Genomic DNA, 24,214 nt, shown 5'->3' on the forward strand with positions numbered 1-24,214 from the left:
CTTAAGGCCCGTACACACTTGACGAAAATTGGACTAAATATCCTCCGATTTTTCTCTCTCTTGCTCAGCGTTCATTACCGTTTTTAGTTGACAGTGCAAAAATCTTCACAAAATTTCTCATCCAATTTTTTTTTTTGGCACATTTGTTCCTAGACTTCCGGGTTGTCAGCAACTTTAGATCATGCGCGGTCTTTCGTATCCGATTTTTCACGGACGTACTGCATACACATTAAACCAAAATTGGTCGTACTGGGGACGGACGATAAAAATTTTGGTGTTTTCGTTAAAAATGTCAGCATCGGCTGCTGAAAGTTGTGTACACACTAGGCTAAAATCATACGATTTTACCTCGGACGGGAATTTTCGGCAGATTTTCTACTAGTGTGTACTAGGGATGATCGAACGGTTCGGGTCGACCATCGGTTCGACCCAAACATTGGGTGTTCGAAATTCATTGAAATTTTGCGGTAAAAGTTCGGAATTTGGCCACCAGAACCGCCCAAAATGCAATGGGACAGGAACTGGGCTTTAAAAGCCAATGATTGGCCCAGAAACATCAGTAAAATGTGATTGAAGTGACTACGGGGTCCAGAGCCCAATCAGGAGTGAATACGCGCCCCATACGCCCCCCAGTATATACCATAGCCCCGCCAAACCTCTAGCACTGTAATACAGAGGCTGTGGAAGAGAGTGGAAGCATTTGTGTTTCTACTGCTGCTTGTAAAGCTCCAGTGTCATTTTGCAATTATTAGTGTGAGGAAAGGGATATGCAGTGTAGTTAGGGTACTATATACCACTATATTTAGATTCAAAAATCTAGTTTTTGTAGGGATAGCTTTAGGTGTCAGGGTGACCGTAGTGTAGTTTAGGGTGACCTGACTCTGCTATGTCAGGGTGACCGTAGTGTAGTTTAGGTGACCTGACTCTGCCATGTCAGGGTGACCGTAGTGTAGTTTAGGGTGAACTGACTCTGCCATGTCAGGGTGACCATAGTGTAGTTCAGGGTGAACTGACTCTGCCATGTCAGGGTGACCGTAGTGTAGTTTAGGGTGAACTGACTCTGCCATGACAGGGTGACCGTAGTGTAGTTTAGGGTGAACTGACTCTGCCATGTCAGGGTGACCGTAGTGTAGTTTAGGGTGAACTGACTCTGCCATGTCAGGGTGACCGAACTCTGCCATGTCAGGGTGACCGTAGTGTAGTTTAGGGTGAACTGACTCTGGCATGTCAGGGTGACCGAACACTGCCATGTCAGGGTGACCATAGTGTAGTTTAGGGCGGCGAACTGACTCTGCCATGTCAGGGTGACCAAACTCTGCCATGTCAGGGTGACCGTAGTGTAGTTTAGGGTGAACTGACTCTGCCATGTCAGGGTGACCGAACTCTGCCATGTCAGTGTGACCGTAGTGTAGTTTTGGGTGAACTGACTCTGCCATGTCAGGGTGACCGAACACTGCCATGTCAGGGTGACCGTAGTGTAGTTTAGGGTGAACTGACTCTGCCATGTCAGGGTGACCGTAGTGTAGTTTAAGGCGGCGAACTGACTCTGCCATGTCAGGGTGACCAAACTCTGCCATGTCAGGGTGACCGTAGTGTAGTTTAGGGTGAACTGACTCTGCCATGTCAGAGTGACCGTAGTGTAGTTTAGGGTGAACTGACTCTGCCATGTCAGGGTGACCGAACTCTGCAATGTCAGGGTGACCCCACTATGTAGATTCTGGGTTTGGGGTATACATATATACATATATATATATATCAAAAACTACCAATTTTTTTTTTACCTGATTCATAGTCCCTGGGGCATGACCCAGAACCCTAGGCACTTTTTAGGGGCATTTATTGGGTTTTAGGGCTTCAAAATGGTGTTTTTTGATTCCAGAAGTTCGGGTCCCATTGATTTCAATGGTGTTCTGGAATCCGAACCGAACTTTTGGGAAATTCGGGTGTTCTGGTCGAGCCAAACTTTTCAAAAGTTCGATCATCCCTAGTGTGTACCCAACTTTAGACCCAGTGATGGGAACATGCAACAGGCAAAACTAGAAGATCAGGCTCCCCTGATAAGCAGATGGAGCATATTATGCTTTTTTTCTAGCACCTATCTAGGAGAGTGCTACACGTAATTCTTTATACAAAGAAGTAAAGCCTTATAAGGGATACATAATTAATAAATAGGCATTCACAGTTCTAATAGTTTAGTATTAAATATTCTTTTTCTTGCCCTTGCGACTGGTCCTGTTTATGGAGCAACCTGACATAAATTGAATTGCACGGTCCCTTTCTTTATAACTAATATTAGGCAGGTTTGTTTGTTTGCTTCTGCAAGGATGACCTAAAATTGCAGAAAAGATGGAATAAACTCCAGATAATGAAAGGAACATATTTCTGCACGCACTCTCGCGTTTCTTGAAATATTAATTGGTAATGAAAGAAGCCGATCCTCTAAAGACTTTGTATTTCTCTAAATGTAGTGTTCCCTCCAGCCTGTGCCATTAGCAGCATGCTGCCTCTGCATTCTATCACAGCTCAGGCACATTTGAATAAACCACTTAATGTATCACATTGCTGCTCGTGCTGTGTGAAGCATAAAGGTTGTAGGTGCGTGTATACTCCAGGCTGTCATAGCAGTGACTTGAATAATGAGTTTGTTTCTTGGATGGGAAGTAATATGAATGACTCAGTAAACCGACTTCAGGTTTCTTGTATCTTTTTATTCCTTCGCTTACGCAAATGTATTTTTGACAAAGGATTCGTCCCACCCCCTTCCTGGAATCCAACATTTTATTCACTAAAGGCTAATACGTGAGACAGTCAATAATATCGGCTCCCTAGGGAGGGCCGTATTATTGATTGCCCCTCTGATAACCACATTACCCATAGCCCATTGGATAAGTGTATTACACAAAGCGACTGTGGGAATAGGCCATGCTAAATGAGACTCCTAATGGATAAATAATTCATTAGGATACTGACTTCCTCTAAAATGAAATACCCTTAGAAAAATCTGACTATTATTTTCCACGCTTAGTATTTTCGTCAATGCAATTTTTCTTTTCTTTTTTTTTTTACATAGCAATTAGTAAAAATGATTGGTTTCACTCAATTATCTAGTATCTTCCCCAGTGCTTTATAGGGACCATTAAACCTTTCACAGCATTGTCTGAGGGAGCTTAGTCTAATGTTCATGCTACAGGCATACGAACACCAGGACAACTTCTAGTATATTTTAGGGTTTTAGGAGTCAAACCCATCACCCATGTAAGGCAAGAGTTGCTTGTGACTCCCAGGTTTACAAATGTCTTTCATGTCCTTTACATCAAAGTGGAATTCAAGCTTATACTTACCTAGCCTTAGGCCCCTTTGCACTTGTGCGACTTGCCCTGCAACTTGGGACTTTAAAGTCGAAATGACAAGTCGTACCCCATAATTTCCAATGAGTACCGTTCATATCTGTTCTAACAGATCACATGTGCAGCACAATGGCAGTTGCAGATCAAGCAGAAGCAGCTTTCTTGGTTGCAAAGGATAGGAGGGTATAATTCCACTAGAGGCTGTCAGCAAATCGGCCTCTACAAACAGCAGTGCCAAAAAATGGAAAGCAACTAAGCATGTGCAGAATAGGGTGAGATAGCGTATTACTCGATTTTAAACAGTATAGAGACTTCTTTTTTTTATATGTTTTTCATATTTGCTATATCTGCAAAAGGGGCCAGCCTGAAGTGATCTTGCAGGACTTCATTTTACACTTTAAGCAGCTGCATGATTCCTTTCCAACTTCTAAAGTTAGTGTGGAAAGTGTGTAGGAGCTGTCCAGTGCTGAATCTTTGTTGTTACAGATATAGTACATTGCTGGAGATTCATTTCTGTGTTTTCTTACCACAGTTAAAAAATAAATAAAAATAAAATATATATAAATCAATTTACCAATCCTTAGATGTGGCAACATCATTACTTTTCTTTTTTTAGGGTTCATTTACACTTGTGTCACCCTTTGAAGTGTGATCTGCGGTGGATCCCCCTTCAAAGGGTGTTTGACAAGTAATAAAACAGGACAGTGGGATCGTTAGTGTTGCAAATAGTATTCATAACTTTGGCCCCGTTCACACCAGAACACGGTATGGGAAATCCGTGTTCTGTGCACATTTCACGCACCGTGTTCAAAATGGACTGCAGTTGCGATCTGCAGCAGGCATCAGTTTAAAGTTAATGACATCCCAAACGCAGGTTGAAACGCAGTGCAGAAGTGCCATGCATTGCACTAATTTTTCAGCAGTCCAGTGCAATTCAGACCATTCAAAATTAAAGGGCTTAAATCGCACCGTATGTGAATCGCACAGGAACGCGCATTTTTTGCAATTCCTGGTATGTACTGCCCCTTATTTTCTTTTATTATGCCTGTGTAGATATTTGCAATATCCACCTTGAAATTGTAAAGTTTTGTTCATTGAGATCGCAATGTGCCTATCTCTGTACTGTTGTCTATGGTATAAACCAGGGGTCTCCAAACTTTCTAAACACAGGGCCAGTTTAGTATCCTTCAGACTTTATAGGGGCTGGGCTGTGGCCCGTAGGAGTAGAACATTTCCTGGTGTCAGTAACATTGTCCAATCATCGGTGCCAGTGGGAGGAATAGTGCCCCATCATTGATGTCAGTGAGAGGAATAGTGCCCCATCATTGGTACCAGTGGGAGGAATAGTGCCCCATCATTGGTACCAGTGGGAGGAATAGTGCCCCATCATTGGTTCCAGTGGAAGGAATAGTGCCCCATCATTGGTTCCAGTGGCAGGAATAGTGCCCCATCACTGGTGCCAGTGAGAGGAATAGTTCCCCATCATTGGTGCCAGTGAGAGGAATAGTGCCCCATCATTAGTGCCAGTGAGAGGAATAGTGTCCCATCATTGGTGCCAGTGAGAGGAATAGTGCCCCATCACTGACGTCAGTGAGAGGATTAGTGCCCCATCATAGGAGGCAGTGAAAGGAATGGTGCCCCATCACTGGTGCCAGTGGGAGTAATAGTGAGCCCTCTTTGGTGCCAGTGAGAGGAATAGTGCCCCATTACTGGTGCCAGTGGGAGGAATAGTGCCCCATCATTGGTGCCAGTGAGAGGAATAGTGACCCATCATTGGTGCCAGTGAGAGGAATAGTGCCCCATCACTGACGCCAGTGAGAGGAATAGTGCCCCATCATAGGTGGCCGTGAGAGGAATAGTGCCCCATCATTGGTGCCAGTGAGAGGAATAGTGTCCCATCACTGGTGCCAGTGGGAGGAATAGTTTCCCATCATTGGTGCCAGTGAGAGGAATAGTGCCCCATCATTGGTGCCAGTGAAAGGAATGGTGCCCCATCATTGGTGCCAGTGGGAGTAATAGTGAGCCCTCTTTGGTGCCAGTGAGAGGAATAGTGCCCCATCACTGGTGCCAGTGGGAGGAATAGTGCCCCATCATTGGTGCCAGTGAGAGGAATAGTGACCCATCAATGGTGCCAGTGAGAGGAATAGTGCCCCATCACTGACGCCAGTGAGAGGAGTAGTGCCCCATCATAGGTGGCCGTGAGAGGAATAGTGCCCCATCACTGGTGCCAGTAGGAGGAATAGTTCCCCATCATTGGTGCCAGTGAGAGGAATAGTGCCCCATCATTGGTGCCAGTGAGAGGAATAGTGTCCCATTATTGGTGCCAGTGGAAGGAATAGTGTCCCATCATTGGTGCCAGTGGAAGGAATAGTGCCCCATCATTGGTTCCAGTGGCAGGAATAGTGCCCCATCACTGGTGCCAGTGGGAGGAATAGTTCCCCATCATTGGTGCCAGTGAGAGGGATAGTGCCCCATCATTGGTGCCAGTGAGAGGAATAGTGCCCCATCATTGGTGCCAGTGAAAGGAATGGTGCCCCATCACTGGTGCCAGTGGGAGTAATAGTGAGCCCTCTTTGGTGTCAGTGGGAGGAATAGTGCCCCATCACTGGTGCCAGTGGGAGGAATAGTGCCCCATCATTGGTGCCAGTGAGAGGAATAGTGCCCCATCATAGGTGGCAGTGAGAGGAATAGTGCCCCATCATTGGTCACTTTAGGACCGGAAGGATTTGCTCCCTTCCTGACCAGGCCCTATTTTGCGATTCGGCACTGCATTACTTTAATGGACAATTGCGCATTCATGCAACGCTGTACCCCAAAAAATATTTTTCACATTCTGCTATATAACATTCCCCAAAAAAATGTAAAAATCTAAATTTTTTAACATTTTAGGCCAATTTGTTTTCTGCTACATATTTTTGGTATAAAAAGATTGCAATAAGCGTATTTTGATTGGTTTGCGCAAAAGGTATCGCATCTACTAACTACGGAAAAGATTTATGTCATTTTTACTGGTTTTTTTTTTTACTAGTAATGGCGGCCATTTGCGATTTTTTTTCTGGTCTGCGACATTGCGGCGGACAGATCGGACCCCTAACTGACATTTTTGACAATTTTGGGGGTACCAGTGACATTACTACAGTAATCAGTGCTAAAAATATGCACTGTTACTGTAATAATGACACTGGCAGGGAAGGGGTTAACATTATGGGTGATAGAGGGGTTAAATGTGAGCCTAGGGGAGTGATTCTAACTGGGGGGGCTTCTGAAATGACCATAGAGACATGTGATCCTATATTGCATGATCACATGATCTCTATGATCATCCCAGGGAGAAGAACGGTCGGCTGTGTTTGTTTACAACAGCTGCCCGTCCTTCTCTCTCAGCGGGGAACGATTGCGGGTGTCAGGCGGCAATTGGAGCCACCTGACACAGGCATCGGCTTCCCCGCTGATGAGTGGGGGTGGGAGTCCCCGGCCGGCGACGCGCGTTCACCCCCTAGACTCCCGAGAGCGAGTGCCGTATATATGTACGGCGAAAGCATATAGGGCTTTTTATATATATATATATATATATATATATATATATATATATATATATATATAAGCAAATTCCAATTAAAAGTGGTAAAAGTGCCAACATGGTACAGGAGGTGGTCATAGGCTGTGTGGGCATGATACAGGAGATGCAGAGGCTGCGGGCATGATACAGGAGATGCAGGAGCTGCGGACATGGTACAGGAGGACATGCCAGAGGCTGCAGACATTGTACAGGAGATGCAGGGGCTGCAGGCATGGTGCAGGAGATGCAGGGGCTGCGGGCATGGTGCAGGAGATGCAGTTGCTGCGGGCATGGTACAGGAGGACATTCCAGAGGCTGCAGACATTGTACAGGAGATGCAGGGGCTGCGGACATGGTACAGGAGATGCAGGGGCTGCGGGCATGGTACAGGAGATGCAGGGGCTGCGGGAATGGTACAGGAGGACATGCCAGAAGCTGCGGACATGGTACAGGAGATGCAGGGGCTGCGGGCATGGTGCAGGAGATGCAGGGGCTGCGGGCATGGTGCAGGAGATGCAGGGGCTGCGGGCATGGTACAGGAGTTATATTGTATTTGATCAACTCTGGGTTACTTCTTTTTTTTTTTATATATATATATATATATAAATAAAAAGAGACCAAAAAATAAAAAAATATTTTCTACTTTCGGTTATAAAACATATCCAATAAAAAAAAATGCAAAAATATAATTTCTTCCAAAATTCAGGCCAAAATGTATTCTGCTACAAGTCTTTGGCAAAAAAAAAAAAAAAGAAATCCCAGTAAGTATATTAAATGTTTTGTGTGAAGGTTGTAGTGTCTACAAATTATGGTATATATACTGGAATTTACACAGCTGTAGACGCTATACTATAATGACGGTGATCAGCGACTTATAGTGTGACTGTGATAGGGTGGTGGACAATCTGGTGCTAACAGACACGCTGGGAGGGTCACAGACTGACACTGATGTCATTAGTGACACTAAGCCCCTGTTCAAACTGGTGTGACTTGTCATTTGACAGGTTCAAATCGCATGACAAGTAACACCCTATTGTCCTGCAATGGAATTGTTCAAATCGGTGCAATGCCAACTTTGCGGTGCCACACTGATTTGATAAAGTAGTTCTTGATCTCTTTTTGCCAATTTCAGGCGCGACTTGCATATACATCTGTGCATGAAGTTGTACAGATGTCATCCAAGCCGCACTGACACGTGGCTTTGAAATTGTGAACTAGGGCTAATAGAGTGATCAGTGATAATACTGTACACTGCACTGTACTAACTGTACTAATAACTGGCTGGGAAGGGGTTAACATCTAGGGGAAATCAAGGAGTTAACTGTGTGCCTAACAATGTGTAATGTGTGCTGCTTTTACTTACTAATCTGGCTGCTTTTTCTCCCTGCTTATCAGGGAGATGAAACCGCGAGATCACTCTGCTCCTATCTACATAGAGCTCTGTGTGTTTTGTAAACACAGAACTCTGTGTGTGATTGGACACTGCCGATCAGCAGGTTTCAGCCAAAATCATTGGCTGAAATCTGCTGCCAAACTCATGTTGTGTCTCATCATGGCATGGGTCAGCAGGGGGCACGCGCCAAACTCGGAGGAAGGCCGTCACGTACGTGATTGTGTATTTTGGTTTTGTGCTGCACTAGGCAAGACTAAAATTGGGCGCCCCCCCCATGTAAATCTGCCCCACTCCTTTTTTAACGGGTGTGACTCTCTCCAAAATTGAAGGACTAAAAGTCCCAACATGAACCTCTGAGGTCTCACGAGAAGGGGGAGGGGTGTGAGGGGGAGGGAGAGAGAGAAGGGGGTGGGAGAGGGAGGTGGGTGGGAGAGAGAGAGGGGGGTGGGTGAGGGAGGGAGAGAGAGAGAGGGGGGGCTGAGAAAGAGAGAGAGAGAGGGGGTGAGGGAGAGAGAGGTGGGAGATGAAAGAGGGAGGGGGTGAGAGAAAGAGAGAGAGAAAGGGGGGATCAGAGAGCGAGAGGATGAGAGAGAGGGGGAGATGATAGAGAGAGGGGGGAGAGAGAGGGGGGAGAGAGAGGGGGATGAGAGAGAGAGGGGGCTGAGAGAGAGAGGGGGATGAGAAAGAGAGAGGGGGTGGGAGAAGGAGGTGGGTGAGAGAGAGGGGGATGGGTGAGGGAGGGAGAGAGAGAGGGGGGGGGCTGAGAAAGAGAGAGAGAGGGGGTGAGGGAGAGAGAGGTGGGAGATGAAAGAGGGAGGGGGTGAGAGAAAGAGAGAGAGAGGGGGGATCAGGGAGCGAGAGGATGAGAGAGAGGGGGAGATGATAGAGAGAGGGAGAGAGAGAGAGAGAGGGGGAATGAGAGAGAGAGGGGGGATGAGAGAGAGAGGGGGCTGAGAGAGAGAGGGGGATGAGAAAGAGAGAGGGGGTGAGAGAGAGAGGGGGTGAGAGAGAGGAGGGGTGATAGACAGAGAGAGGAGGGGTAAGAGAGAGAGGGGGGTGAGAAAGAGGGGGTGAGAGAAGCGGCTCTAGCAACCAGTGGACAATAGAGTCTCAGGTGGAGGGGGATTGTTTTTTTTTGTTTTCTGCCCCCCTGCAAAGTGCTGCCCTAGGCCTGGGCCTTGTTGGCCTAGGTCAAAATACAGCACTGATTGTGCCTGTACCTACCTCCCGCTCGCAGTATATGTACTATGAGTGGTCAGCAGATGGTTAAATCAATAGTTTTAATAATTGATATCACCAACAGTCCCAGCTGCTGGTGAAATCCCTTTAAAAGCCAGTAGCATTGTAGCATATTTTTCATTGTAAGTGGACAGCCCCTTTAATGTATGAGTAAATAGTGCCTGCGCTCTCTCCCAACACAGCCCACCTTGTTCAGCTTTGTATAGCTAAATAATAAGCGTCTTATTCTGTGTCATTATTCGGACTATAAAAGCGAAATGATAGCTGTAATTACAGCATGCCAAACAGAAAGAGAACATAATACATGTTGTTTATTACTCGCTGCCCGTGTCTGAGGCCAAAGGCAGTTTGTTGATGAGAAAACTTTTTTCCCGAACCGAACAAAACAACAAAACTTCCCATAACCTGAAGGCTGGGGGGGGGGGGGGGGGGGGGGGTTTATAACAGAATAATGTTTTTTTGTAATATTTACTTTGTTTCTTTGTAACTATCCAAAAAAAGCTAAAAAAATACCTGATTTGGAGCCATTTCTGAAAATTGTGGTTTTAATTAGGAGTACTCGGTATATTTTTGGGAGAGGGGTCGCATTTTCTTGGTCCCATTCTCTTGAAACACTAAGCTGGTATTTGTATAGCAGGTTGCCTGTGTGCATGTAGGCAAAATTATAATGAGGTATACAGTGCAGTCTGCCAATAGCAATGATACAGCAATGCCCCCCCCCCCCCCCCATAACAGTTTTATCACCTGCTGATCCTGCCAATAAGTCTGTTATTTTTTTAAGCTTACTTTAACCACTTTACCACCGGAGGATTTTCCTGCTTTACGTCCAGGCCACTTTTTGCGATTCGGCACTGTGCGACTTTAACTGACAATTGCGCGGTCATGCAACGCCGTACCCAAACGAAATTGACGTCCTTTTTTTCCCACAAACAGAGCTTTCTTTTGGTGGTATTTGATCACCTGTGCAATTTTCATTTTTTGCGATATTAATAAAAAAAATGCGACAATTTTGAAAAAAATAACAATATTTTTCTACTTTGACAGTTAAAAAATATCCAATATATTACATTTTTGTCATATATTTTAGGCCAAAATGTATTTAGCTACATGTCTTTGACAAAAAAATTCTCAATGTGCGTATTTTTAACCGCTTTAAGACCGGAAGATTTGTACCCCATTCCTGACCAGGCCATATTTTGCGATTCGGCACTGCATTATTTTAACGGACAATTGCGCGGCCGTGCGACACTGTACCCAAATTAAATGTATGTCCTTTTTGTCCACACAAATAGAGCTTTCTTTTGGTGGTATTTGATCACCTGTGCGATTTTTACTTTTTGCGCTATAGACAAAAAAATAGCGACGATTTTGAAAAAATAACAATATTTTTCACATTTTTTTACATGAAATTCCCCCCCAAAAAAATGTAAAAATCTAATTTTTTTAACATTTTAGGCCAATTTGTTTTCTGCTACATATTTTTGGTAAAAAAAATCGCCATAAGGGTATTTTGATTAGTTTGCGCAAAAGTTATCGCAGCTACTAACTACGGGAAATTTATGTAATTTTTATTGTTTTTTTTTTTAACTAGTAATGGCGGCGATCTGTGATTTTTTTTTGTGGGACTGCGACATTGCGGCAGACAGATCGGACCCTTGACTGACATTTTTGACACTTTTGGGGGCACCAGTGACATTACTACAGTAATCAGTGCTATAAATATGCACTGTTACTGTAAAAATGACACTGGCAGGGAAGGGGTTAACTTTTATTGGTGATCAAGGGGTTAATGTATGCCTGGTGCTTATTAACGTGTGTGGGGGGAGGGAACTGTGTGACACAGGCACAGATCACAGGTTCAGCTATGCTGAATCCTGTAATCTGTCATTGTTTGTCACTTAGGAGATTCGCCCGCTTTGTTTACACAAGCAGGCGGATCTCCACACTCGATCCCCGACGATCGGGGAAGAGCGGTGGTGATCACCGCATCTTCTCCCCTGGCCCGACTCCCGCTGTGACTGAATACAGCGCGAGCGAGTCTCCGGCGGCGCGCGCGCGCCGCCCACAAGGAGAGGAGTCCAGCAACATAGGTCTACGTCGCTGGACGATATCGAACCACTTTGCCACAGTACCAGCTCAGTGAGCGGTCGGCAAGTGGTTAACAGACCAAGCTGTCCTGCAAATGTGACAGTTGGAGGGTCCATGCCATTTACCACTGACAGGGGTGCTTACAATGATCAGCTTTTATTCATTTATGTAAAACCTTTATCACAAAAGGAGAAAAAAAAACATTTTTTTGTAACTGTTTAAAAAGTGTCAGCTGGAGTTAAACTGGATACACACTATACAACTTTTGTTGTTAGATTCCCTTTAGATTTACCTTCAACTTTGTAGTGCATGGGCCTGCCTGATTGCATACAAATTAAAAGTGTTTAGGTTTGACCTCATATTATATGGTTTTGGTAAATCTAAAGGAAAAAAATCTAAAGACAATTGTATAGTGTGTATGGCCCATTAGGCTTTAATTTTTTCATGACTTATGTAAAGTCCATTTAAAGCTAGGTATACACTGTGTTTTTTTGTTTTGTTTTAACCAGCAGGCTGAATGAGAAAAAAATCCACAAACATGCGATGTGGATGAAGGAATCTCCCCCACTATTGCTATTGTATTCTGACAGCGGGAAATCCTCCCCCATTCCTGTCATAATACACTGATCAGTGCTGCAGCCACTGGCTATAGTGGCTGATCAAATTCTGGATTTCCAGCAGTCTAACCATTGGCTTCTGTTAAACAGAAAGGCTGCTGAACCGGTTGCATTTCATTCCGTGTGTACCCAGCTTATTCACTTGCCTTTCGGAAGGTTTACCCCCCTTCATGACCAGGCCATTTTTTGCGATACGGCACTGCATTACATTACCTGACAACTGCGCAGTCGTGCGACGCTGTACCCAAATAAAATATATGTCCTAATAGAGGAATCAGAGCTTTCTTTTGGTGGTATTTGATCACCTTTTTTTTTTTTTTGCGCTATAAACAAAAAAAATACCAAAAATTAAAAAAAAAAAACACAACAATATTTTTTAATTCTGCTATAAAACACATAAAAAAATGCAAAAATCTAATTTCTTCATCAATTTAGGCCAACATGTATTCTGCTGTATATTTTCAATAACAAAATCCCAATAAGCGTATATTGATTGGTTTGCGCAAAAGTCAAAGCGTCTACAAACTATAGGATATATATATATATATATATATATATATATATATATATATATATATATGTATATATATATATATATATAGGATAGATAGATAGATAGATAGATAGATAGATAGATAGATAGATAGATAGATAGATAGATAGATAGACGGGTCCTGTAGCAGTCAATGGACCGCGAGGGAGCGCGACTTGTCAGGCTGACAAGTCGCTTGACAAGTCGCGCTGGTGTGAATGGAGTCTAACTAGTTTGGACACTTTTGACACTTTTTTTGGGACCAGTGACATTATTACAGTGATCAGTGCTAAAAAAATATGCACTGTACTAATGACATTGGCTGGGAAAGGGCTAACATTGGGGACGTTTTAAGGGTTAAATGTGTTCCTAGCTCGTGATTTTGAGTACTGTGGGGGAGGTGCTTTTACTAGGGGAAGACATGGATCCTTGTCCCTGCTTTGCAGGAAAACAAGATCCATGCTTTCCCTACTGATAGAACAGCAATTTTCCTTGTTTATGTAGGCGGACCACCATTCTCCCTCTGTACCAAATGATCGGCATGTGCTGGTGGACATCGAGTTCACGATACTCGCCGATCAGTTCCCGCTGTATATAATCACATCGAGGACAGGCCGCCGGTTGCGCGCATGTGCGCCCCAGACCCGGGAGTGTCGGATCACGTACTAGTGCTACGGACTGCATACGGTTATACAGTCGGCAACTGGTTAAAGTGGTTCTAAACGCAAGACATATTTTACTTTAATGCACACTAGTCTGATCTCTCCTGTTATACAGGACTGCTTCCGTACAACACAGCTGTAAGTTCAACAGTTTTTGATTTTGCTCCCACCACCCCACCTGCTGGCTGCAAATGGTCTATATTAGTACATATACAATATTTAACGGATTTAAAATGTAATCAAGTGCTAAAAATGGTACATAAAGTAACTATATACAAAACATCATACATTCTCTTTATAAAGTAATTTACTGGAGACACACACGCTTTTTTCATGGTGATGTTTCTTTACTACAAGAAAATAACACAAATGATTTCTTTTTTTTCCTGCAGGTTTTGCAGATTTGTCCTAAAGACATGCGAGCGGATATCTGTGTCCACCTCAACCGCAAAGTGTTTAAAGAGCACCCTGCGTTCCGCCTAGCTAGTGATGGGTGCCTGAGGGCGCTGGCCATGGAGTTCCAGACTGTACATTGTGCCCCAGGTGATCTCATCTACCATGCCGGGGAGAGTATAGACACCCTCTGCTTCGTGGTATCGGGCTCCTTGGAGGTCATCCAGGATGATGAAGTTGTTGCTATTTTGGGTAGGTAATGATAGTTTTAAATTGACATATCAGAGAGGGGAGAGCATTTTAAGAGGAAAAGGCTTGTCACAGTTTGTTATTCAGAAATTATGAAGACCCTTGGACATTTGCCACAATGATTCCACTAAAGGGGAATACTTGTTTATTTAATGCTGTTCTTAAATAATACAAATGTGCAGAAGTTAATGCATTGCAATGTGTGATTTGTTAGCTAAAAAATGTATAGTAAAAGAACATACCAAGGACCTTATACCCTTGTATAAGAACCGGTGCTGGGACAAGGTCATCTAGAGCCCAGGGCAGACATGCCAGTATTATGTGCCAGCAAAAAAAAAAAGCACTAATCTGCATGCTTACCCCTAAGCATAATTTCCACCTCCTTATAGTACAAATCTTTGCCCTCCCTCCCAATTAAACACCCCTCCTAGCACAAATCCTTTACCCTACAGTTTCTCCTCTCAGTACACATCTTCATTCCTCCCCCCCCCATCCCCCCTCCTAGCACAAATCTTCTTCCCCATCCCTCCTCTAAACACATATCCCCCTAAATCAACACTTACCCCCCAGGATGGGAGCGGGGGGTGCGCCACCGGTGACCGGATGATCAGCTGTGTGGGGGGGGGGGCTGTACTTAGTGGGGGCTCCTGCCACTGCCCCCTGTCCTGCCTGGGCCTGTCCATGAGTCCTAGGGATCTCTCCTGGGTCCCTGGAAGCCTTGTGGTGCCGCGAGGGGCCACCACTTTGTTGTAGCCTTGTGCCGCAATCCACATGTTTGTGTAGTCCAGCGGCCATTTTGCATTGGTCTGCCATAGAAAACAGCAGCGGCCATGTCTGTGGAGCATCTGGGCCACATTTTCGGCATTGGGAACCCCTCCTCATCCCCTGGTGCTGACTCCTGAATCCTTTTGTTTCCTCATCGCCCCTCGTACAGTGCAGATTCTCCTTGTGGCTGCGGTGGCTGCGGTACCTGGTTTCTACGGGATGGTGAGTCTAAGGGGGTCCTCTCCCTCTCTGCTGAGGATCGATTGGTGCCAGAGTGGTGGGGGTTGTCCCTTAGCAGTGTTACACTTTTTTTGTGCGGTCCTCCTGGGGACTTATGGAATCTTTGGAGCCCATCTCCCCACCTGATCCCCTCTTTGGGTCTGCGGGGCCCTCTGGGTCCCATCCATCCATCGATGCACTGACAGCGGTCTTGGAGTTCTTTGTGTCCTAGGTGGAGGTGGCTTTTGGGCGACAAGCTGACATAAAGTGCCCCCCTGCCTTATTTGTTTCATCAGATCCTTAATCCGATTTGTCCGCTGCGGATGTGGGTCACCCTGCCCTGAATCCTCAGATAGTGAGGAGCATTCCTCCACTTCTGCAACTGTGTACGAAAAGGCGCTGGTGAATGCACTGATTGTATCTGTGCTTAAGACTTAAAGTTGGAGGACGCAGCTGGGGCTGCGGCTGAGGCGCAGGTTCCCTTTGGCACTCACAAGCCATCCAGAGCGGCAAAGGTGTTCTCTTTCCCCTCCTATTTTGACAGAATTGTTGCTAAAGAGTGGGGACAACCAAAGTGTTCCCGTGGGGTCCCTAAGCGAGTTGCTAGGCGATACCCCTATGAGGAGTCCCTTCTTATGAAGTGGACTGTTCCACCGGTGGTGGACCCTCCGGTTACCAGATTAAACAAGGCAACCATGATTCCGGTTGAAGAATCCCCAGCCTTTAAAGTACACCCAATATGTACACCCTGGCTGATTCTGCACTGAGGATGATATTCACCATTGCCCTGGTGTCGCAGACTCTGACTGAATGGGCTAAGATTTTTTTTCCCGTGATCTGGAGGGGGAGTAGCTCCCCCCAGCCTTTGCTGAGCTGGCAGACCAGCTGGTCCAGGGGCTGCGGTTTATCTGTGATGTCTCTTTGGATCCGGTTCCCCTAGTGGGTAGGCTCTCTGTTTCTGCAGTGGTCCTTCGGCGTGTCTTTTGGCTCAAATGCTGGTCTGCGAATCAGACTTACAAAAAGGTCTGACTGATCTTCCCTTTCGAGGAGATCGCCTGCTTGGTGCTACCATCATTAAAGGTCTCATAGGGGGGGAAGAGTACATTTCTTCTGCAGGCTACTAAGGGCAAGGACCCTCGTCATAGATGTGGGCCTTCCTTCTCGGCTCATAAGACATTTTTTTGTCCCTAACGGTCGACTGACAAGGGATCGAAGCCCTTCGGGGCCCGCTCTGGAGGATCCAAGCGAACTTGGTCTGGCAAGTCAAGAGTGGGCTTCTCCAGACCCGTGGACAAGGCCCCTTCAGCAGGAAGGTTCACCCTCACCCGTATATGGGGTGGGGGGACATTTTCGCTGGTACCTGGGCCCGTGGTTTTCTCTGGTACAAAACAAGTGGGCCCACGAGGTCAAACAGTCTGGCTACAAGATCCAATTTAGTTCTTAACCTCCGGTAAGGTTCTTCCTTCCAATGTGCGACTGTCCCCGGTCCGCTTACAGGCTCTTTTTGGGGCGGTCCAAGACCTTTTACTTCAAAGGGTGATTGTCCCTGTTCCGACTTTGGAATGTTTTAGGGGTTTTTATTCAAACCTGCTTACAGTCTCCAGGAAAGAAAGCAAGGTACGTCCAATTCTGGACCTCAAGGCGCTGAACTGCTTTGTGCGGGTGCAGAAGTTAAGAATGGAGTCCATTCCCATGGTGGTGGCTTCCCTGTATCAGGGGGATTTTCTTGCTTCCGTCAACATTAAGTACGCTTACCTTCACATTCCAATATGTGTCGGTCACCAGCGCTTCCTCCGCTTACCTGTGGGAGAAGAGCATTATCAGTTTGTGGTGCTACCCTTTGGTCTCGCCTCCACTTCTCGGGTCTTCACAGAAGTGTTGGCCCCAGTGCTCGCATTGTTACGCCAATGGGGGATCGTGGTACTGGGCTACTTGGACGACCTCCTTCTGTGAGCAGAGTCTCCTACTGTTCTGGTGGAAAACCTGGAGATCACCATACGAACTCTGAGGGAGTTTGGCTGGATTCTAAATTTTCAGAAGTCTGCTCTGGTTCCATCCACAAAGCTGGACTATCAGGGTCTGACTCTGGACTCGGCCTTAGCCAGAGTGCTCCTTCTTCTGGACAAACTCCAGAAACTCAAGAAACTGCAGGCTGCAGTTCATCTCCTGATGTCCAGCAGATGGTCATCCCTCCAGATTTGCAAGCGGGTGCTGGGCCGGATGGTGTCTACCTTCGAGGAAGTTCCGTTTGCACAGTTCCATACGAGGTCCTTGCAAGGGAGATTCTGGCTAAAGGGGACAAGAGTCCGCAGTTTCTGGACAATCAGATCCCTGGCTGAGCTGGGGAAAGAAAGAGTCCCTGATATGGTGGGTTCGTTCTCGGTTGCTTTGGCTGGGCAAATCCTTCTTCCCCTTGTATTGGACTATGGTCAGCAAGGATACCAGCCTGTCCGGCTGAAGAGGTGTCCTCTGCAAAAATTCTGCTCAGGGGATCTGGACACTGGAAGAGTCCAGACGACCGATCAATGTCTTGAAACTCCAAGCGATCAGACTGTGCCTGGAATATTGGACGGATCGTCTTCAGGGATGTCCAGTGCGCATGTAATCAGACAATGTTACGCCCGTGGCTTATGTCAAACACCAGGGGGCACAAGAAGTGTCCTGGTGGCTCTGGGGGTAGCTGGCATTCTAAGGTTGGTTGAACAGTTCCTTCCCGCCTTCTCCGCCGTACACATTCCAGGGGTGGAAAACTGGCAGGCGACTTACCTCAGTCAGCAGGCATTGGACCAAGGGTAGTGGTCCCTTCATCTGGAGGTGATTCATTGGTTGTGTCTCCAGTGGGGCATCCCTGAGGTGGATCTGTTGGTGTCTAGGCTCAACAGAAAGGTGCAGAGGTTTGTGACTCTGCCACGGGATCCTCTGGCGGACACCACAGATGCGCGCGTGGCCCATGTGGGGTCAGTATCGTCTGATTTACACTTTCCCTCCTCTCAAGCTTCTGCCAATACTTCTACGCAGGATTGAGGCAGACGGGATTCCGGTCATCATACTGGCCCCGGACTGGCCTCGCTGGGCTTTGTACGCCGATCTGGTGTGGCTGGTTGCCGATGTTCCTTGGAAGCTTCCAATCAGGAAGGATCTGCTGTCCCAAGGATTAATCTTCCATCCTCTTTGCAGTCACTGATTTTGACGGCTTGGCTGTTAAATGCCAGGTGTTGATGGATTGAGGTTTTGTCTGAGTCGGTGATTCCAACACTGTTGAAAGCTAGGAAATCTACTTCTAGGAAGTTCTACCATCACACGTGGAAGACGTACATTGCATGGTGTGAGTCTCTTAGGGTTATCCTCTCTCTTTTTTCAGTGGCTCGGATCTTGACCTTCCATCAACATGGGGTTGAGCTGAAACTTGCCATGAGTACTATCAAGGGTCAGGTGTGGGCCTTAGCGTTCTTCTTTCAACGGCCCTTGGCCACATACTCCCTAGTAAGTACTTTTCTTCAGGGAGTTAGGCACTTGACCCCTCCAGGTCTCTGTTGCCACCTTGGGACCTTAATTTGGCGCTCTCAGTCTTCCAGAAACCTCCTCTTTAGAATCTTCAGGAGATTCCCCTGCTTACACTGCCCCAGAAGGTGGCCCTTTTGGTGGCTATCACCTCTGCACTGGCGGCGTTATCCTGAAGTTCACCTTAGTTTGTGGTTCACAGAGATAAGGTGGTTCTTCGCCTCTGTCGGTTGTTCCTTCCTCAGGTTGTCTCTGATTTTCATTTGAATGAAGACATTGTGTTGCCTTCCCTGTGTCCCAGGCCTAAACATCCAAAGGAAATTGCTTTACCTGCCTTGGATGTGGTCTGGGCAATTAGGGTGTACCTGGCAGCTACGAAGTCTTTTAGGAAGTCAGACTCTATTTGTGCTCACGGATGGGCTTCGGAAAGAGTTGTCTGCTTCCTCTGCGACCATATCCAGATGGATCAGACAGACGATGGTTCAGGTCTATTCCATCAAGAGTCAGGTTCCTCCTTTCCCTGTCAAGGCGCATTCTACCCGGGCACTCAGTGCCTCCTGGGCATTCCGTCATCAGGCGTCAGTGACGCAGGTTTGCAAAGTGGCCACCTGGTCGTCGGTGCACACTTTCACAAAGTTCTATAAAGTGGATGTGTTGGCATCTGTGGATGCTTCTTTTAGCCGCAAGGTTTTTGCAGGCTCCTTTTTAAAGGACCTGGTCCTCTTTGAGGGTGTATTGTTTTTTTCAGGTGAGCTCCAGTTGTTTTGGTTGAGCTCATGTTTACCTGGTTGGCTATAGTTAGCCTTGGGTGTTTCTTTTTCACTGTTTCCATCCCTCATGTTTAACACTTCTTTGGAATGTTCCAATGGTTATAAAGATTAGATGCTCTGTCCGACAATTAACGAAAGAAAAAATTGGATTTTTGGCTTACCGTAAAATGTATTCCTCTGATTTTCATTGATGGGACAGGACAATTCCAAAGCCATCAAAGTCATCCCCCAGCGATTCATTACAGGTCTATGAGATATCACAGACTGGTGAAACAAGTAAAAATGACTGTGACCTGCCGCTCACTGGTATGAATAAAATAACAAAAACATTTGGACTCAATACAAATTTGAGTACATACAGCAACACCCATTTAAAAGGTGACTATATACTTGAAATATGGAAAGATATCTAAACTCAATAAAACAAAAATGTAATAAATTGTATCTTAGCAGTCCTTAGATGTGGTGGCTGCATTCATTTTTTTTTAGGCTTTTCTTTTCTCTATTTACACCTGCTGATCCAGCCAGTAGCTAACTTCCTGTCCTGAAGTGACAACGCTCACTCACCATACTGTACCTATAGAGAAGCAGCATTGTTACCCTAGGATAGGAAGTATGTTGGAGCTACAGAACACTTCCTTCTCATCCTATCTCCATAACACAGATAGGAGGTGCTCTGTGGTCCTCAGAGATAGCTGGGAACAGTAACTGAGAGGAATGCAGCACAGGCAGAGAGCACAGGAAGTTATCAGCCGAAAAGATTTCTGGCAGAATCAACACATTTTTTTCACCATCCAGCATAAGAGAAGATCCTTGTTAGGGTTTACTTTATGTACTGTATGTTAGTGCTCCTGCACCACCTCCTTGCAAAAGCTTTTAGTTATTGCAGTGAAATAACTCCTAAAGTTTAATTGAAACAATATTTAATAACTAAATTGAATAAATACGTAAAGCTTGAAGCCCTGTCCCTTTCGTAATGTGACGATATAGCTGGTGAAAAATTCTACACTACAATAACTTTCTTTTGGTTCACTAATGACAGTTCACACATTAGACACCTTGCATGAATTCTGTTGATTCAGCTGTATTTCTTCACCTCCTGCATTCTGTAAATACAAGTCCATATCTTCCCCCTACCACATTCTGTAAATTCAGCTCCATATCTTCACCTCCCGCATTCTGTAGATACAGCTCCATATCTTCACCTCCCGCATTCTGTAGATACAGCTCCATATCTTCACCTCCCGCATTCTGTAGATACAGCTCCATATCTTCACCTCCCGCATTCTGTAGATACAGCTCCATATCTTCACCTCCCGCATTCTGTAGATACAGCTCCATATCTTCACCTCCCGCATTCTGTAGATACAGCTCCATATCTTCTCCGCCTGCATTCTGTATATACAGCTTCTTATCTTCTCCTTCCACATTCTGTAGATACAGCTCCATATCTTCACCTCCCGCATTCTGTAGATACAGCTCCATATCTTCACCTCCCGCATTCTGTAGATACAGCTCCATCTCTCCACCTCCCGCATTCTGTAGATACAGCTTCATATCTTCTGCTCCTGCATTCTGTATATACAGCTTCTTATCTTCTCCTTCCGCATTCTGTAGATACAGCTTCATATCTTCCCCCTACCACATTCTGTAAATTAAGCTTCAAATCTTCACCTCCTGCATTCTGTAGATACAGCTCCATATTCTTCAACTCCTGCATTCTGTAGATACAGCTCCATATCTTCACCTCCCGCATTCTGTAGATACAGCTTCATGCAGTATCTTCTTCCTACCCCATTCTGTAAATTCAGCTTCATATCTTCATCTCCTGCATTCTGTAGATACAGCTCCATATCTTCACCTCCCGCATTCTGTAGATACAGCTCCATCTCTCCACCTCCTGCATTCTGTAGATACAGTTTCATATCTTCACCTCCTGCATTCTGTAGATACAGCTTCTTATCTTCACCTCCCGCATTCTGTAGATACAGCTCCATCTCTCCACCTCCCGCATTCTGTAGATACAGCTTCATATCTTCTGCTCCTGCATTCTGTATATACAGCTTCTTATCTTCTCCTTCCGCATTCTGTAGATACAGCTTCATATCTTCCCCCTACCACATTCTGTAAATTAAGCTTCAAATCTTCACCTCCTGCATTCTGTAGATACAGCTCCATATTCTTCAACTCCTGCATTCTGTAGATACAGCTCCATATCTTCACCTCCCGCATTCTGTAGATACAGCTTCATGCAGTATCTTCTTCCTACCCCATTCTGTAAATTCAGCTTCATATCTTCATCTCCTGCATTCTGTAGATACAGCTCCATATCTTCACCTCCCGCATTCTGTAGATACAGCTCCATCTCTCCACCTCCTGCATTCTGTAGATACAGCTCCATCTCTCCACCTCCTGCATTCTGTAGATACAGTTTCATATCTCCACCTCCTGCAGTCTGTAGATACAGCTTCATATCTTCACCTCCTGCATTCTGTAGATACAGCTTCATATCTTCACCTCCCGCTTTCTGTAAATACAGCTTCATATCTTCACATTCTGTAAATACAGCTTCATATCTTCACATTCTGTAAATACAGCTCTATATCTTCACATCCTGCTTTCTGTAGCTCCAGCTGTATATTTTCACTGCTCACATCCTGGAACTAGAGCTGTATATCTTAACCTCCTGCATTCTGTAGATACAGCTGTATATCTGCACCTCTTACATTCTGTAAATACAAACTGTATACCTTCACCTCCCTTATTATGTAGATACAGCTTTATATCTTCACCTCCCGCATTCTGTAGTTTCAGCTTTATATCTTCACCTCTCGCGTGCTAAAAGTAGAGCTGTATATCTTTGCCTCATGCATTCTGTAGGTACAGATGTATTTCTTCACCCCCCCCCCCCGTATTCTGGACTAAGCTGTATATCTTCATCTCCCGAATTCTGTGCATACAGCTGTATATCTTCATGTTCCCATACTGTAGATACAGCTGTAAATCTTCGCCTCCCGCATTCTGTAGATATAGCTGTATATCGTCACCTCCTGCATACTGTAACTAAGCTGTATATCTTCACCTTCTGCATTCAGTTCATACAGCTTTTTTATATCTACACCTCCCACATTCTGTAGATACAGCTGTATACTGTCACCCCCCCCCCCTCATTCTGTATATAGTGTCTATGAGTGTCCAGGTTCACATCCCCACTGGGCATATGTCCTAAAATCAAGGACATCCATGGCACACGTAGAATGTTTGGTGTTCCTAAAACACTGGAAATCCGCTGAATGGATAGGATAAGTTGATTGAATTAAATGGATTTTGGGTTGAATGCTCAACGAGTTGCAAACACTTCCATTTGTTTTAACAAATGAAACTGATTTATAAAATGCTTGAGCTGGAATGTGGCCAGTACTAAGTGGAAGAGGACAATAGAGTCAGTGTTCATTAGGCAGACTGCTTGAGTGATCTACAGTATGCAAGGGCCAGTAAATGTAAAAGGGGAGCTTCATCAGCTCATCTGAGAAAATAAATTATAAGGTGCTCCCTATGTACCCTGTTTTAAAATGGCCTTTTGACTTTTCTACTTTTTTTTCAAATGTGATGTCATAAGGGCGACGCCTGACAGAAAAGTTAGCGCGATCCCAGCAAAAATACAGATCTGCAAATACAATAGCATAGAGGTTGGATAAAAGGTTTAATGTTGAATCAAAGTTTTACTAATTAAAAAGTATGTGTTATATGGTGCTCTACTGTATTTATCAGCCCAAAAGAGGTACAACTGATGAGGAAAGAGGGATTTCATTCCAAAAGAGGGACAGTCCCTCCAAATGAAAGACATTTGATATTCATGTTGCAGGTCCTAATTAAAGATGAACCCTGCAGTAAGCAAATATCTAAATACAAGAGATAAATAAATAGGTGTTAGGAGAAAGCATGGCATTTTCATATCTACAGTTTCAAAATTTTTTACCCTGGTTTGCCTCTAGGAATCGCTGTTTCCGTTGATACACTATATTGTCAAAAATATTGGGACACCTGCCTTTACACAGACACTTTAAAAAGAAGAAGTAAACTTTGCTCTTTGTATCGCCCTTTTCATTTCACGTAATTTGTAACGTTATTTACAATTATTTCCCAGTTTAATGTATCCAAAAGCACTTGCTACTTACTGTATTTTAGTCGTTTTTAATAAATTCTTCTTCTGGGATTAGACTGCACCATCTTGAATATTGTTTTCTGAGTCCCCTGTGGACGTCATTTCCGCCCTTCCTTGTTTTCCCTTGCCAAAATCTCGCACACGCGCAGTCCTCTTTTTTGATCTACAAAGTACTTTACTATGGAATCAAGCAAGGAAGATGGGAATGACTGCCCAGTCTCACGTGTCTTCTAAGCTGTACCGCAGACAGCGGAACTCTCGGACACAGCATGACGTTGAAGGGGGAACGGCACACAGAGCGCGCCGTGAATCAAAGGATGGAAAGCGCATGCGTCAGTGACCTAATCAGACATTGGGGGATGGAATTCAAGAAGAAAAAACAAGTAAGGAGACTTTGAAAGGCAGCGATCAGTAGCGCTAATATTAAGGATTGAAATGAGCTGAAGTTGGGATAGAGAGTTTACAACCACTTTAATGGCATCCCAGTCTTAATCCGTAGGGTTTATTATTGAGTTGCCCCACCCTTTGCAGCTATAACAGCTTCAACTCTTCTGGGAAGGCTGTCCACAAGGTTTAGGAGTGTGTCTATGGGAATGTTTGGCCATTCTTCCAGAAGCCCATTTGTGAGGTCAGGCACTGATGTTGGACTAGAAGGCCTAACTCGCAGTCTTTGCTCTAGGTCATCCCAAAGGTGTTCTATCGGGTTGAGGTCAGA

General features: G+C 45.1%; 1 protein-coding gene across 3 annotated transcripts in view; it reads left to right on the forward strand.

Moving 5' to 3' along the window:
- KCNH1 (potassium voltage-gated channel subfamily H member 1) overlaps window positions 1-24,214 on the forward strand; it is a 529,531-nt gene that overhangs the window by 336,998 nt on the left and 168,319 nt on the right. For all 3 annotated transcript variants that reach the window (XM_082249762.1, XM_082249763.1, XM_082249764.1), the window contains one exon: window positions 13,830-14,082. In XM_082249762.1, coding sequence (XP_082105888.1) covers window positions 13,830-14,082 — 253 coding nt within the window. The remainder of the gene's footprint in view (window positions 1-13,829; window positions 14,083-24,214) is intronic.

The sequence above is a fragment of the Pelophylax lessonae genome (assembly GCF_965119305.1).
Source record: "Pelophylax lessonae genome assembly, chromosome: 3".
Lineage (NCBI taxonomy): Eukaryota > Metazoa > Chordata > Amphibia > Anura > Ranidae > Pelophylax > Pelophylax lessonae.